This window comes from Diadema antillarum, unplaced genomic scaffold (assembly GCF_040938485.1).
Source record: "Diadema antillarum isolate AM-2024a unplaced genomic scaffold, OU_Dant_1.0 scf00000031, whole genome shotgun sequence".
Classification (NCBI taxonomy): Eukaryota; Metazoa; Echinodermata; class Echinoidea; order Diadematoida; family Diadematidae; genus Diadema; species Diadema antillarum.
In genome coordinates, this window is record NW_027270920.1 from 1,396,503 (window position 1) to 1,414,610 (window position 18,108).

Below are 18,108 nucleotides of genomic sequence, written 5' to 3' on the forward strand. Positions count from 1 at the left end.
AACAAACAAAAAATTCTAGGACAGATGTGATATTTTTAACAAATGGAGATGCAAATCGCCAAAGATATACCGGCGGGAAAAACGAGACAAAGCAAACACAAAACGCTGAAATATGTGTACACATATCTTTAAAACACACACACACACACACACACACACAGACAGAAAAGCAGACAAAGAGAAATACAGACATACAGATACAACTGGAAAGGAAGAAATGCAGGCAGACAGTCTGAAACAATGCCAAGAACACTTGTTCAGAAGGCAAGAAGTGGTTTCTGTTTCACGTCTAGCATGATGCACCTATTCCTTTTCTAGGGCTCACTGTCACCCACCATAGGTGACCAAATAAAAAAAAAAAAAAATATATATATATATATATATATATATGTTGATAAGGTAGTCCACGTGTTGGCAAGATAAAAAGATAAGTAACAAAGCTGCAACAAAGTTCATGCTGTATTCACCAACGGTTTATTTCTTCACACAAATTTTCGAGCGTCTCGCCGCCCTTTCTCAAGTGTTGATATCAACACTTGAGAAAGGGCGGCGAGACGCTCGAAAATTTGTGTGAAGAAATAAACCGTTGGTGAATACAGCATGAACTTTGTTGCAGCTTTGTTACTTATATATATATATATATATATATATATATATATATATATATAGGTGAGAGGAAGGATGAGACGATAGATGTAACAACTGAAAACACACCTTTCACACTATATATATATATATATATATATATATATATATATATATATATATATATATATAGCTGTAGATACAAATTGTGCACAAAAAAAGCCCGCATCTGCAGTGGTTGCTTTTTGATGTCTTGTGGTTTGGGTTAGAAATTGCTACCCCCCCCCCCCCTCTCTCTCTCTCTCTCTCTCTCTCTCTCTTGTTCTTTTCATTTGTTAGATAATCAATTAGTTAAGAATATCTGTCTTTCCTGTCAGTGGCGTCCTGAGTTTCTGGAATTTAATACCTAACATTTTTTTTTTAACGACGTATACACATTTATAATATCTGAATCAGAGGATGGTTCTGTTACATGGTTTTTAGGGGTTTGATGGGTTCTGCAGCTTACCCTGCAACGATAAGGCAACCTGCTTTTATGGAGATCGTTTACATATTTCAGAAAAACAGAGGAACAGCAACATCTGAAATCTAAGTCAATAATCTGTTCTTTGCCATTCTAATTCGATACAGATATATTAATGTATAGATATGAATGTATTCACATAAACACACTGCACTGACAGGTTGGTGGTCAATAGCTTCTTAGTAAGAATGTACATCATCGATTGACATCCTAATTAGCCCATGCATTGTCAGGCAAACACGTTATATAGCGGAACCCTAATGATAACATTACACGGTATAATGAAGGATAAAATGCCACTGGAAAAAAAATAAGAAGCTTCATTATGATTATAATAAACACATAAACACACAGGAAGAAAGAAAGCAATTCAGATACGTGCTTCAGCGATAAAATATCGTATGTGGTGTAAAGCATATCAAAGAAGAAAATGCATCCATAACGTGATGATTGAAAGATCTAAGGTAATTGCCTTTGATTGCAGTTTGATTTTTTTTTTCTCAGAAGAAAACAAATTTCCAAGAAGGACAAATTATCATTGTCGGATAGTGTCACAGCACATGTCACAATGCCCATTCGTACACCATTTCTTTCTTTCTAGTTTGGATGATTCAGACAAACTCCCTCTGAAGAATTTTCTTTAGCACCATCACAGTCGCTTTCGTCTGGAACTCGTCATCATTTTGGACTACGGTGCAGTGCATCTCGAATTCCCAAAAGAAAATTTGACACCATCCGAAAGAATAGACTAGTCATGGTTGAGATGGCGAAGTAACAGGAATATGATTTATTTGACTGACAACTTTAATGAAAAAATGGAGAAGTGTCGTTGTTATTGAAATCCGTTCCCTTGCATACTGAATTCTGATATGCCCATAAACTTACTGCTCATGCCACCAGGTTCCCGTAGGGAACGGTTTTTAAAAAGCGCTTCCATGTTTCCTATAAATGGGGATATCTCACCATGGAACACTAAGTGTTGGCGTCTACCATTTGGATAGCGAGCTTACTCATTAAATATTTTTTATTTCTCTCCATCAAAACCTCCGTCTTCAGGTAAGGAGTCTACTCTTACTTTTCCAATTCTCTAGTCCATTTATTTATTGGTTGCACTGCTTTTTTTTTTTTGTAATATCGAAATATATAATTTTGAGTTTCTAATAATTTAAGAGATTTGATGGTATGAAATTGGGTTGTTCTCTTTCAGGAAACCGTCCAATTTTCTTTGAGTACTCGCAATTCCATTTTTTTTTTCGCTTCGGTTTGGTCGATGCAGATGCATTTTTTTTTCACTTGAGGACTGAGGTTGTAAATTAATGCATTTCAGTGCGTTCATTTTGCCTTATTGGTATCGCCATTCACTAATTTACTTCCGAAATCAGGATCACTGTTAATAGGTGATGTGTGTTGCACTAATTATGAGTTCATTTACTACCTTTTCACTTCAATGAGATATAATCATAGATGTATTCAGAGAATACTCCTGTGTATCATTGTCAATTATGTATCTGAACTAAATTCCATATCCGGTGTAGTACTGCTAACGACTTAACGTAGTAGAATTAAAATTGATGCGTATATCGAGTGTTTCAAATTCATGCTCTAATGATAATTGAAATAATTCTAATGGTCTTTATAGGTGAATTTAAGGGATTTCCGTTTTACTTTGAGGATTATATTTCAGCAATTGTTTGATACCTCCATCTCCATTTGGTTTTATGCACTGAAGTAACGTCAAGTAAGTTATTCTGGTGCACGTCACGAGACCGACACCCACTAGTCATACAGCCCATGAGTTCGACACTGAGCAAACAAGACCCACGAGACCGACACATTGAGCCCCTTGAGTTATCATGTCGAACTCGTAGGCTGTTTTTACCTATAGTGTCGAACTCATGGGCTGTAATGACTCGTGGGTTGACCTCTTCTTCAGGGTGTCGAACGTATGACTGCGGTCAGACTGGCAAAAAATCGAGAAGTTTAAGATAAAAGATCTCGAAGTTTTGCCAGTGTGACTGCAAACTTCCTGCGAAACTTCTCAATCTGTTTGCGGGGCCATCATCAGTTACAGATGTGCATTGTTACGTCACAATCACCAGCCATCGGACGGCGCACTTTCTTGCGCGCGTAATCAATGGCCAAAACTTCGCGATCTTAAAAACTTCTCGATCTTTTGCCAGTCTGACCGCGCCTTGAGTGTCTGTTTAGTGGGATGACCCCACTTATTTGCAGAAGGTGAATCTTATAAACAAAATGCACTAAGAATCGTGTAATTTGTGAGAAATTGCGCAAGCCTCGGAAAGTTGTGTTGACAGAAGATGTTGAAGAATAATGCGTTTCATTGTCTAGCACGCGACCTATAGGTAAAACATTTTCATGTTGTTTTCTATGAATTATGTTATCGTAACCACACATTTCAGTTACAACATACATCGCTTTAAAACATGACAGGAACTCAAATTGCGCATCACAATTGCAAATGTAACCAAGCACGTGGCTGCATCTCTTCTGTTGTATAACAAAAACTATACATATATATATGTATGTGTATATATATATATATATATATATGCATATATATATATATATATATATATATATATATATATATAAACAACTATATTTTCCTTTTGCTTTTGTTCGGATTTTCTGTTGACATTATTTGTACAAATATTTTAATCTCATTGTTTTCAGTGAGAACTTATCGGCTTTATATTTTATATTTATTATTGCTGCATCGCTCAACTGGGATTTTCATAGTTGTCAAATACATGTACTGTTGTATTATTTAGGTTCTCTATCAAAACTACCTCATTAGCAAACTGCGTTGAAGATAGATAAATTATCTTCACCGCTTCACGTTCAAGCCATCAATAATGACAATTCATACTAATTATCCATTATGATGAAGGATATAGGACTATAGTACTTTTAGTTTCATTGCACAAAAGTAAGTGGAAGTTTATGCATTGATATGACTGTGTGTGGTCTTGACGCCAGAACTCCGGGATGGCTTCGAAAACAATCCTGCTTCTTCTTGGCGTCATCGCCTTCGTGGCTGTTGCCCGCGCCTTGGAGTTGGACGCCGAGGAGGAAGACGAAGATTTCGAGGTGGATATGATCAAGAGAGATCCAGAGTTGATGGATTTCCTGCTGGCCGAGAAAAGAGGAAAGAATTACAAGAGTAAGATATTCTCCTTCGTGAAAACGTCCGCGTTCATTACACTCTTATCACCTCCTAAACATTTCACTATTTCATTTCGTCGATCCGTGTCTATCAAGTGCCCTTCGATACGTGTCATCCAATTGACACATATCCATGTATAGTTGTTACTCCGTGCTGTATTATATGAGAAGGTTTCTTGTCGGAAATATGCTGGTTTCGTAGGTTTGCATGCTGTAAAGGGATGGTACAGTATTGGTGGAGATGAGAACTGGGCTTTTACCTTTTTGTGAGATACCAAGAAAACGCTTATGAAATAGTACAGAGCATACCATTTTAAGAGGAATTCAAAGTTTATTTGATGAAAATCGGGTTTGGAATGACTGAAACATCCCCCCCAAAAAAACAAAGTAAAACAAAGCGATCGTAATAAGGTATGGGTCCCACACTTTATTAGAATCACTCTGTTTTGGATATCTCAGCCATTTCAAAAACAATTTTCATCAAATAAACATTGGATTGCTCATGGAATTACATGCTCTTTCATATATCATAAGAGGTTTCTCATTATCTCACCAAAAAAAAAAATGTTAGAAACCTGAAATTAGGTATCAACCAAAACTATTATGATCCCTTTAAACGCACAACAAAGAGCAAGCAGTGCACTCGGAGCTCAAAACCTGTAAATATAGTGCGTTGCCAAATTAAGGACTTGTGCTTTTAAAAATAATACTAATAAATCCTTACTTTGATGAAGGAGTAAGCGACCATAACGTGCAGATTTGTCCGTACGTACACTGTAGTTTCTTCTGCAGTTGACACGCACCAATTATGATCCTCTTGATTGCCCATGATAGCTATCTCACTATGGGTACAAACACTGCTGTTTGCCCCCCCCCCCCCATTTCCTGTCTGTCTGCTGTCTGTCTGTCTGTCTGTCTGTCTGTCTGCATGTCTGTCTGTCTGTCTGTCTGTCTATCTGGATCCCTCTCTGCCTACTGGTATAATGATTATCAGAGCGATCATCGCATTCATCACTGCAGGTTTTACATCTGACCGGGGGAGGGGGAGGGGGAAATTATTGCTGTTCTCCGTTGGACCAAAGAGCTACTACCCATACACTTGGACCATTATCATACATTCATCTTAGACGAGTGTAGGCCCCATATACTACGTCATTTCCCTCCTAAATTCAGACATTCCAGAGAAGTTGTTGTTTAACTTCTGAAACATTGACAACTCTGTCATTTAGTTGTTGTTGTTGTTGTTGTTGTTGTTGTTGTTGTTGTTGTTGTTGTTGTTTTAGTTTTGTTTTGCTTTGCTTTGTTTTTTTTTTTGTTTTCTAAAGAATCAAGACATTGCTCAGTATACCCCTTCCCCCCCCCCCCTCTTTCCCGACACACATATGCAATTCAATATTGCGTGATCCATTTCTCCTCTCATTTTAGATACAGTCATGATCACGTACTACCAAAAATAAATGAATGGATGAATAAATAGATAAATTAATTAATTAATTAATCAATTAATTGATTAATCAATTGATTAATAAGGAAGGAAAGCATCTTCCAGCCAATACCATGAAAAACTCATGCAGAATATAGTTGACCGTCAGTTTCAATAATCAAAAGACAGACCTACATGTCATAATTCAACACCGTACAATGTACTATCTGTTCTGCTTATTTCCAGCGTGCATGAGATATAACCAGCTGTGTCTGTGCGACAGAAGGTCTGGCACAGTCTACACGTGTTTGGGTAAGTGGAGCAGAGTCTAAAGAAGTGTATTATGTATTATAAAGCGTGATACCATGTGTGTATTGTCCTGTGTATACGTGTATTTGTTTTATATACGTACATCGTATTCTATATTTTATGTACGTTTTTATTATATTCTGACATAATAAGGCCTAAAATTACATACTTGTACTTGTGTATTGTACACAGATTTGCTGCATAACGGACAAAATCATATGAATGAATATTAACATATACATATATATATAAATATATAAATATATAAATATATATATATATATATATATATATATATATATATATATATATATATGTTCATCGTATGTATGCATAATTCCGCATTGTTTCAGCTAAATTCTTGCCAGAAACCTCCCTTTGGAATCCCGATCGCTTACCGCACAGAATCTATAGTTATCAGTCGCTGTAAAATGGCTGTTTCAAATGTGTGCGTGTTTGGGTTTATACATGTTAACAGTACATCTTCGCTCAAAAACACAAATAGTTTCTCATCTTTTATCATCATAATGTGATTATTGTATATTGTATTTGCCTTTTTTCTTCTTTTTTTTCTTTGATATCCAGATACCGGAGTCTAAACGCCTACACAGCTTGGTTTGATATATCGATATGTCATGGACTTTTGGAAATTTCACGATGTATTCGATGGACTAAGACTTTCTACGTTTGTCTAACTGAAATACTGTGTATCTCTTGCAGATTTAAAAAAGTGAGTAATTAATTTATCAGACACGCGTCTCCCATTACACTATGACAAATTCAAGCTCACAGTGAAATTTTAAGAAACTGTTCTTTGGAAAGTATTCACTGATTATCGCAGGACTTGGTAACTTCTAGACTTCTAGACTCTAGCTTTTGGCCGTTGATTAACAAAACAGGAGGACTATACTTCCGTCGTTCCGGAACCTACAACGGTAACATGTAATGCAGTCAAACTTTGTGTGCAGTCTAAGGCTTTGTTGTTAAAACAACGACAAACTCCACGCGTGTATTTTGCGACAATAAGCACCACTATTACCGTGGAATGTTGCTTCGTTGTGAGTACCCGTACGTGCAGAATACATTAAATTATTTCTTGACATTCTAGAATTAGCATCATCGTTTGAATCTATTCGGAGTGACTCGTTGAGACGTGTGCCACTTTCTCTCGTTATAAATGTGAGCAGAGACAAAGAATAAACACATGACATTTCTCTATTAACTATACAGTACACTGTATATTAGGAGAAAGGATGGATGCGTAATATTATCATGCTGTGATACTGATATATATATATATATATATATGTATATATAATCATATATTATATGTATATACATATATATATATATATATATAATCATATATCATATGTATATATATATATATATATATATATATATATATATATATATATATAATCATATCAGTATACTATGTGTGTATGTTTTCTGATAGAATGAGATTGAGAGTAGAGGCAGAGCAAGGCGGGATTAGATAAACCCCAGCGCCAAGGAATTTGGACAATGTGTACAACGCTAAGGATTTGTGTGCGTGTGTGTGTGGGTGTGTGTCAATCGGCACTCGAAGCTCACAAATGTTGATAGGAGGATGAATCGAAAGAAAGATAAACAGAAAGAAAGAGAGCGGTATGGAGAGAAGTGATTGTCACAGGTAGGAAGAAAGAACAATTCACACATTACAATCTTTACGATAGGTTTTGTATTTTTTAAAAACATGTGAATACGTACACTTTTATGAATAAGATGTTCTATAAGAATAACGTCGATAGACTGAAGGACAGTTCTATTTAAACTACGATGTAACAGTATCATCAATAATAAACATAAATCAATAGCACTGGGTAACAAACAAATGAACGTTAAAACTCATACGTTCATCAGCATTATACACGTATTCTCCATCCTGCATACTTTTACAACGATTTAATAACACAGCGGAGAATTAAGGGATGTTCCGGTACGTTCTAGTGTCATATCACTTTGGAGTCAATAGGGACCGATAGTAAACGCGTATAATTTATATTGTTTTATATGTTTATTGTCACTGTTGATGTTGTTGTTGTTGCTGTTGTTGTTGATGATGTTGATGTTGTTGTTGTTGTTGAGGGGTCACACATTGCCCATCACACCGGGAAACTTCGCTCCTGTTATATCAAAATACAATGTAATATTTTCTCCTCCGAGGTTGCTAAAATTGTTATCGATTTGCATGAATGTAAGCTTAGTGTCAGAACTTCGTGTGTAGAAACACGGAGTTTTGGGTCTGAAATATTCTGACTAGAATATCTGCACACATACCGCATCAAACATTACTTAAAATAAACCGTCATTCAACACCAACTAATTCGCTTTGTTATCCTTATCTATTAGTGTAATCTTTCGAAGAAATTTTCTTTACGGATGAACATCTATAACGCCAAGGGTGTTATACCTCCAGCGACTTTGAACAGTAGTAAGTCTCTATTTATGCTGCTCAACTGCTTAAGTCAATCTTCACTTTCTGTTTTGAACAGGAATAGAAAGGTCATCCTTGCATTCGAATACATATCGTACAAACTGTCATGCAGAGATAAGACACCAACATTCATTACCTGTTCATTTCCTGCGCGTTTTTTTTCCGTAGCATTATATCACAATTAGATGGCGATTTGAATATTGTTTGTATGACTTACTCATGAAAACCATGAGCAATTAACTATCCAACACAGAGTTAACTTAATAGCAATTTCAGTGGGTAATATGTATAAAGTTGTCAGACGGACAATAACATGTACGGCTATGTGAAACCCGGTTGCAAAAGCGAACCCCATTTATGTACTTCAATAGACTCGCAGTTGACAGTCACATCTCCGACCACCTCAAATCAAGAGAGCACGCAGCATTAACCCTCTCCGTGCCAATGGGTCAAATGTGAACATATTTCGAACACAAACCAATGGACAGGAAAAACACGAGGCACGCAGAGGGTTAACAGGTGACCCACCTTAAAGCGACAGAACACTATCATTCGAAGTCAGTAAGTAATATGCAGTTCTACAGAAATTGGAGGCATATTCTCCCATACCACATTCATAACTAGATCAGTGGGATGTTCGCATTTCTGTTCAGCATGTAAGCACATTGGTATCAACTACAATGTACAAAGCAAAACTTCTTTGGGTCTAACAACTATCATGATTGGATACATGTGTACTGAATGATAGCTGAGCGTTGATGTAAAACGTTTAGTAAACGCAGGCGTCGTTCCACATAAAACTTGAGTCACTTTCAGTACTGACAGAGGCTACCTTCTGGCGTCCATAAATGGAAATCCAATATCTTTAATTTCTTTTTCTTCTTCAAGTTTGACCAGTCAAAATATCGCATATTAAGCACACTAAACGTTGGTCTATGGCATTAACCAACTTTCCACACGAAGATGCAACAACTCGAGGCTATTTCATACGACAACATAATATTCGAAACATTACTTTTCCACCACTGACTGCTAGACGCTACTTATCATTCCTGTGAAACTCTAGAATTTGAAGTCACGTAAATTGAACAGAGCACACCGGCGCGAGCAGAGAAAGCTCGAGGGTCGCTGTAGATACAGCACATCCATGAACATAAATGTCATGAAAGGCACAAATTTAGACAATGTCAAGACATCTCCACGTTTGTCTGTCTTATTAACATGTCAATCTGTAGACTTCAAGAGCAGCGCTGCACATCGCCCTGCTTCCGTATTAATGATGCGAAACGGATTGAAATTCTATCATTTTATTCTACATTATACATATTACTGTACATTGCATATAGAAAGTTGTGGAATGATGGAGATATTAATTATACTTCACAAAGACAAACATACGGATTCACTTTAGGCATTCATTCGGTGTTCAGTTGATATTCGGATACTTCAACGACTACATACATCAAGCTACAGTACATTGTACAGTGGATATACCTTCTCGGTGATAACATGTTTGTAGAAAAGAGCAAGTACCTACTAAACATATCACTACAACTATAATTTCTAGTAATAAAAAGAACTGTAACAATAATCACTGTAATAATAATAATAATAATAATAACAATAATAATAACAATAATAATAACAATAATAATAATAATAAATGAAAAACAATACCAATAACAATTGTCTTATTCATCCATGATGGTCGTTTTTAATATTCAAGTCCTAGCGCTACTCTTCCTGTAAGCCCAGCACCACCCCGTGCCTAATTCATGTATACATAGTTACATTAAGAAGGCCACTGTTTTATTAAGCATAGTCTCAAAGGATGACTGCACTGACCGGGATTTGAACCCTGGCCCTTACAGTTCAAAATCCAAAGCCCTGTCCAATACCTATTTCTGCTCACACAATACATGAATAAGTGTTTTGTTGTTTAATATGCACAACTCTTAGATTTCACAATTTATCAACATAATGATGAATAGAAAACAAGAGTTAACGGCCATTTTCTTTTTATAAACTCTACTAAGAATAACTTCTGTACACACCAGAAGGAAAAAAAAAACAACATAGACACAAATATACAATATACATGAGAGCCTGTCAAAAATAATAGGTACAATGTGTTACACTACAAGAGAGTAAGTCCTGAAAGCAATGTGGAGTGGTAATATAAACAACCATAGCAACAACAGAGTATTAAAACATATTATATCAGCCTTACAAAAGAGAGATGCAGAGAAAGCAAACAGACAGAGAAATTACACAAGACGACAGAAAGACAGATTTCCAGACAGACAGACAGACGACATAAACATTACATTGACATGAACATAAATATGGACAGACAGACACATTACACATAGAGACAGACAGACACATTACACATAGAGACAGACAGTCAGACAAAGCAAACCCAACGGGGAAGATGACAGAGATAAACATTAAAACAAACAAACAAACAAAAAATCAAAGACAGATGTGATATTTTTAACAAATGGAGATGCAAATCGCCAAAGATATACCGGCGGGAAAAACGAGACAAAACAAACACAAAACGCTGAAATACGTGAACACATAATCTTTAGACACACACACACACTCACACACACACACACACTCACACACAGAGAGAAAGGCAGACAAAGAGAAATACAGACATACAGATAAAACTGGAAAGGAAGAAATGCAGACAGACAGTCTGAAAGAATGCCAAGAACACTTGTTCAGAAGGCAAGAAGTGGTTTCTGTTTCACGTCTACCATGATGCACCTATCCCTTTTCCAGGGCTCACTGTCACCCACCATAGGTACTATGCGTTCACGTACACTGAACACGATGGCTGTATTACGGCGGTTCTTCCCCAGCCTCCGTTGGTGGCGCAAATCATATATTTTTCTGTAGATCGTCCGGTACGCCGGTCGCTATGGCGTTAACTGACTCGGGCTCCAGGGACGAAATCGTGGGGATTTCGACAGCCTCTTTCTTCTCCTCGTTCACGAAGGCGACATCGTGTCGCTTGTAGTTCAGCTCCGTCACCCTCTGCGTGCATCGCCTGGCCATCGACAGGAGACGAGCGCGATAGAGGAAACACACGATACAGAGTGCGACGACGACGATGATGACGAAGAGTGTCACTCCCGCCGCCATGCCCCCTGAACCACGACCTCGGCGCGACACCGGTGCAGGCGTCTGTCTGTTGGACTCTGTTGGAGTAGAAGTGCAAGCAGCTTGTGGCATTATTGTCAAAGTGTATTCCCACATGGCGACAAATGAGTATCAGTGAATTTCTCAAACCCACCTTATTTAAATATTATTTTAACGCAAGAATGATTTTAGTCAAATAGTTCTTTAATGAACAAAAAAAAAATCATACCAATATCAACATTAAATCCTGTATCAATGACGTCATACTGACATACCATACAAACCGACATACATGTGAACAAGGGTAATCTTGTCGATGGACATTGAGCATTTTGTCAATGGCTGTATCTAAGAACTATGAATCGCTTCCTCAAGATCCAAACCATCTACAGTGTATTTTTCACGAATAGCTAAAGGTAAATGTCATGAACAAGTGTCTTCAGTCCCCTCCAACAGATGACAGTCAAAATCGACAGCAAGTTTAAATTGTACACTCATTGTAACTTACCCAAGGATCTGCACGCCTCCGATGAAACGATCAGGTTGTCAATAGCAACCACAGCACCATCGGCCGGTGGTCGCACAGCAATAACAATCTGTACAGAAGACACACGATACAAGATTCAAATTTATTTCATTTCCATCAAATAAACACAGAAAATTATATACAATGTATAAGCAGAACATACTTGTCATAATTGCGAAAACGTAAATTGACCATGTACATGTGAAAATGAGTAACAAACACAGAAAACTTTACTTTACTTTTTTAAATATATACATGGGCATATATAGTACATTCGTTTATTAAGGATGGGGATGGAAATGGAGAGTTCCAATAAAAAGCAAAGCTTGTACGATATGGGGCCCTAAGAAAATACATAAAACAGTGATTAATGAATTAAGGAAGATACAAACTGACATAAAAAAAATCAAACGAACCAATGTCAAGCGACATGGTATCAACTTCGGAAGGAAAAAAAAACCCGAAACTACAGCACGTGCCATCGTGGACGCAAACAAACTGGATTCCACCAACGATAAAATACAACCAGGATTAAACATATTGCAAAAAAATTATAATATATATACATATACACACATATATATATATATATATATACACATATATATATATACAGCCTGTACATATATATATACAGCCTGTATATACATATATATTCGTTATACCCATACGAAAGCAGAAGAAAAGGAGAGAATAGACGCAATGATATATACTGTACAATAACAGGAAAATCTGAGGACTTGTGCTTAGCATTTTATTTTTCTCCAACAGAAAATAAATAATTTTTACGCATTTCATTGATGTTTAAAGAAATATTGTCTTCACTGAGATGATGAAACAAATCTAGCACCATAGAAGAATGGCAGCAGAATTTGAGACCTATCAGGACGGACGGTTTATGTCACATGTTTGTTGCATTTGTGACATTTCATAACCATGTGCAATCGCACAGAGACAACGTAGTTTAATACTATCTGACTTACTCTATGAAATTTTCATTTTAGCAGTAGAAGTCCCTTAGAAGTCGCTGTAGAGGAAGTAATGATAGTAGTATCTGTATTTGTATCAATATCATCATTTTTACCAGTATCATGATCATCAGTTAAAAAACATCAACTATTATAGATCATCTATTACAACACCAAAGTGGTTTACAAACTCATATGGTGTATTCATCGAGTGGTGAGTATTCGGAGATTGAAAACTGCAGTTTGAAAAATTATTCATATGATGATGTTCGACAACGACAAACATAATGATTAAACATACGGGACACAATATTCAAGAGATGTAGAAAAGGCGACACTTTCTCCAAGTCGTACCTGATAAACGACAAATGGTCGAAGCATTTTAGACGAGAGAAGCGACCACGTGGTCATCTTCCACTCCGTCATGTTCTTGTCGCTCAGCGAGCCGACGAATCGCTCATTCCCGCCTTTTTCCAACGCTGACACGACGATCGTCTGCGCACTGTTGCCCTGGATAAAGTACTCAAAGCTGACGCAGAGGTCGCCCTTGGATGGAGACACGTTCAAGTGGCGGGAAAGAAATTTCGACTGCTGCTTGGTGTTGGTCGATGACGGTGCTGACGTCAAATACATGAAGGAGTTTGTATCTGGAGGAAGACAGGAGGAAGTAAAAATGTATATGAATAATTTTTTTTTCTTCTTGCAAAACCACGAAGGGTAAAGTCAACAATCTCTCTGCATGTCGTAAGATGCTGTTAAAATGGTAAGTGTCTATTATACCAAATGAATTACTCTGTACAAGAGATAATGACGTGACGATTCTAGGAGAATTTAAAACGTCGCAGTCAAACACATCTGATATAAAAGACTAGGGTAGCTCAATTACAAAAGCATATGATATGAGAGGTTTTGTTTTGGTTTTCATGCAAACAAAAACAAAAAAAACAATAAAAAATACATTGTGCCCAGGGTGGTCCACGAAGGGTTTCAGCATGTTGCTGCAACATGCTCAAATTCTTGTGCAACATCCTCAAAAGCCAGCAACATGTTGTGCAACATCCTCAAGAATTTACAACAAAAAAAATAAAATGTATTCAAATATGTGAAAATCCTGTGCAAAACATTGGAAACATCAAACTAGTTGGTTCTTAGGATATCAGTGTGCAAAACATGAGAGAGAACATCGAATGCAAGCAGCACAAAGAGATATAAGCTGCGAAATATTGCGTACTACGTGCTCATGACGTGCGCAATTTCTGCAATATTTTCAGATTCTACGCTTGCAACATGCTCAAATTTCAAGTTGTGGACCATCCTGGTACCGCACTGAGCTCGTAGTAAATTTCAGGCTGAGCGAAGAGCACGGAGATGTTGGCTTTGCAATGAGACGTCTTGTAAATATGTACAGCTATAAATGTATACCTGTTGATCTGCTGGAGAGAGGATAGTTGCGTCCGAAGACCGCGTCAAACCACTTCCAGTCGACAATGTTTTGGCGGGAATTCTCCAACCCACACTTGACTGGGCCCAGCTCGAAGTCGCAGGACATTTCCGAGGGAAGATCGATGCATGGATGGGGTAGGATCATGATGTCATCCACGGCTACATCAGCCTTGTATCCTCTCGCGCCAAACGCCTTAAATACTAGCTGAAAATAAAAAGGAATGTGATGTACGGACTTTAAAAGAATGAATTGCAGGGAAAACACGCTTCATGTTTAGAATAAAGGAAACCTCTGGAAGATTTTCGGACTTTTGAATTTGAACATCTTTAACCCTAACAGGGCCGGGGGAAGAATCTGCCCCCCCCCCCCCCCCCGCGACGTTTCGCGCTATAATTCTGTAACGCGAGAAGGCCTCGTCGCGAGGCTTCTTGGCTTGCTTTGTTCAAGTCTCGCGCAACTTTTGAGATCAAATTTGCAACGTCCGCGCATACTTTTTCGAAGCCACGCCCATTTTTGTAACGGCATGTCACCCCAAAACAGGCACAATTGTGTGATTTTGTGTACATTTCCTGAAAAAACAGTGCTCTGTCATGAAAGTCATAAAAACCTGATTATTTTTACAATAAGTCACTTTCATTGATTAATTTTATGCTAATTATGGTAGAAAAGTGGTCAGTGACAATTTCCAATAAAAATAAAGAAAAAACAAAAGTTGAAAAACCAGGAAATACATAAGAAATTCTGAAAACAATAAAATACATAAGAATTGAAATGACTTTTGGAAGTTTTTGTGATGTACAATTGTTGAATATGCCAAAACAGATTTACAGACCAAAAAGTAGACTCTCAATGCTTTTAATTAGGCTAAAATATGATCTTGAGCTTAATTTGCATAATCAATTAATCAAAATTACCACAAAAATTGATTGTTTCAAATAATCTTATGACACAATCTTGACGTGGGTGTCACACATGCCAAATTTCGCACCACTGATGACCGAGATCTGGGGGGGGGGCGCAGAATTGCCCCCCCCCCCCTCCCCCCCCCCCCCTCCGGTTTTAGCATAGCCAAAAAAGCCCGGCCTGATTAGGGTTAAATTGGTTATATTATACTTGGTACAGAGTTGAAAAATTCTTAAGGAGTTTGGGATAAGGAATACGAATATTTTCTAATTTCATAACAAATCACAGTGAACAAGAATGGTGATATAGAAGCTTCACGTAAAAATGCACTAATAATTTGGTGCTCCCGGAAACGGAACACTAAAAGAAAATATAAATACCATTTGGCAAAAGGAAGCAAGTGACATACCATCCGAATTTGAGTTATTGATGTCTTCATAATTCACATAATGAGCTCTTCTTTTAGGCCAAATTTCATGCAGAAACATTCATCCTACTAAGAGATATGTTAGATAAGACATCATGATAGTCCATTGACGTCAGTGTAAATGACAGACACATTTTGCTCTTTTACGAGCAATGTCACTTTTGTCACTTGCTTCCTTTTGCCAAAGTAGGGCAGTATAAAAACTGAACTAAACTGAACTGAACTGAAGTATACATGTGAACTTGTTAACCAAGTGGTATTACAATGTCCTATGACATTACTACATTACTGGAATATGTGAGCTGTCTATGTCATCATCCTTGTTCATTGTAATGTAAGTAGGGGTTTCAGAGTATTTGGTTTGTCTGCTCCAGGACCAGAATAGGTTCGAAAAAATGTATACATAGCTCTATCTACTGAGTATTCATGTAATATAAGATAATATAAAATTATTCAAATTCGAGAAATTCTTCCGTCGAAATTATATAAATCGTCTGGAATGCCCTTCAAACAATAGTAGAATGAGGTTGTTTGCTCGGAGTATATTGTGAAGCAGCTGTCGTGGCTGAGCGCGTAAGACCACGTGGATAAGACCGTGGGCGTCCATGCAAGCCAGAGGTTCGAATCCTCTGTTCATTTGGCAGGGCACTTCGTCCTCACTGCCAAGTCTTTGAGAAGAAACTTGGAGCCGTCGGACCCTTGTGTGGGAGAGTCATTCCCTATACATGCACGTAAAAGAACCCACTTCACTACTTGTAAAGAGTAGGGAGGAATCCTGGTGAAGTGTTCACACACAGAAAAACTGGCTGATATACTGTACTCGGGTGGTGATGTCTACGCGTCACAGTCTCTATGTCTATCTTTCACTTCCTGGCACACTGGATAATTGCCGAAGAATCGATATGAATGAAAAAAAAAGAAGCAGAATGACCAAGGCACTGTCCCCTTGGCTATTATAATGCTCAGTGCCTATAATTTGCGGCAAAGAAAGAAGTTATTTTACCTTAACCCATTTCATGAAGATGCATTAAATCGATACTAATTATCACCGAACATTTTTTGGGAGAAAAACCACATAATTCAACATTGTAAGCCTCCAATAGATTCCGAAATCGACCAATATTACACAGCAACGCTCATCTGCAGGTATCCTGCTACGCATCATTAACTCGGTACTGTTCTTTATCCCGACGGCGTATTACTGAAAAGACTCGTTATTCCGAAGGTTCGTAATTCCGAAAATGAAAAAAAAAAATCATTGTACAGATGGTTCGTTATTCCGAAATGAAATAAGGTTCGTTATTCCGAAGGCTCGTTAATCGCGAACGATCCTGATTACTCCGAATTAACAAACCTTGGGATCATAACCGACCTTTAAAACAAAGCCGCATATGTTCGGACTTTCGAACCCTAGGTCATTTTCGGATTAACGAACATGTAGGTAATAATGTAATAAGGAATCCGTGTGTTTTGCAATAGCGAACTTTATTTCATTTACGGATGAACGAACTTTTAGAACGAAACGTCACTCATAAGCTCACCACATAATCACCGCTGACATCAAGATCGACATTGACCGGAATCCACGCGTCCTTTTGCTTCCCTTCCGCAGTGAAGAGTGTTGAGGCAGCGAACTGGGCGGGCTCTCGCAGTATGACCTGGAATCGCCTCGTGTCGTTGCCCGATGCATGATAGTAGAACCGGAGGCACTGCTTGCCCGTAAAGTGTACCCAAGGGGATGACAATGAGTTCTCCTCGAAGGGATCGCTGGGCTGTGATGCCTCGAAATACATGTAATGACCTGCATGGGAGCAGTGTAATGTCATACGATAATGTTTGAGAGAGCAAACTTAACAGCCTTACTATAAACACAATAAAATGTGTTGAAATGGCATTGTTCAGCTGTATAAAGTAATATGTTACTTTATCACTTTACATATAGAGAGGTCATAGCATTCGAATACATTAAAATACCAGAAAGAAAGAAAGAGATGTCTCTATTGTCCAATCTAACAGTCTACTGGCGTTGACGTCTAAGTGAAAAAAAAAAAACTCTTTTATAGGAACGTTTGATAGATCAATTTAGCATAATGCACGCTAAAGTCTACGGTTGGGCTGTCAAATCGGGTGCTGTTCGTTATTCCGAAGGTTCGTTATTCCGAAGGTTCGTCATTCCAAAGGT

At 37.7% G+C, this 18,108-nt stretch overlaps 1 protein-coding gene across 1 annotated transcript in view; it reads right to left on the reverse strand.

The window, feature by feature from the left end:
- Positions 1–11,397: 11,397 nt before the first annotated feature.
- The window catches only part of LOC139741699 (MAM and LDL-receptor class A domain-containing protein 1-like), a 50,264-nt gene continuing 43,553 nt past the window's right edge, over positions 11,398–18,108 (reverse strand). Inside the window, exons 16-20 of the mRNA XM_071652284.1 lie at positions 17,468–17,727; positions 14,575–14,800; positions 13,507–13,799; positions 12,163–12,254; positions 11,398–11,707 (exon numbers count right to left, since the gene is read on the reverse strand). Coding sequence (XP_071508385.1) covers positions 11,398–11,707; positions 12,163–12,254; positions 13,507–13,799; positions 14,575–14,800; positions 17,468–17,727 — 1,181 coding nt within the window. The remainder of the gene's footprint in view (positions 11,708–12,162; positions 12,255–13,506; positions 13,800–14,574; positions 14,801–17,467; positions 17,728–18,108) is intronic.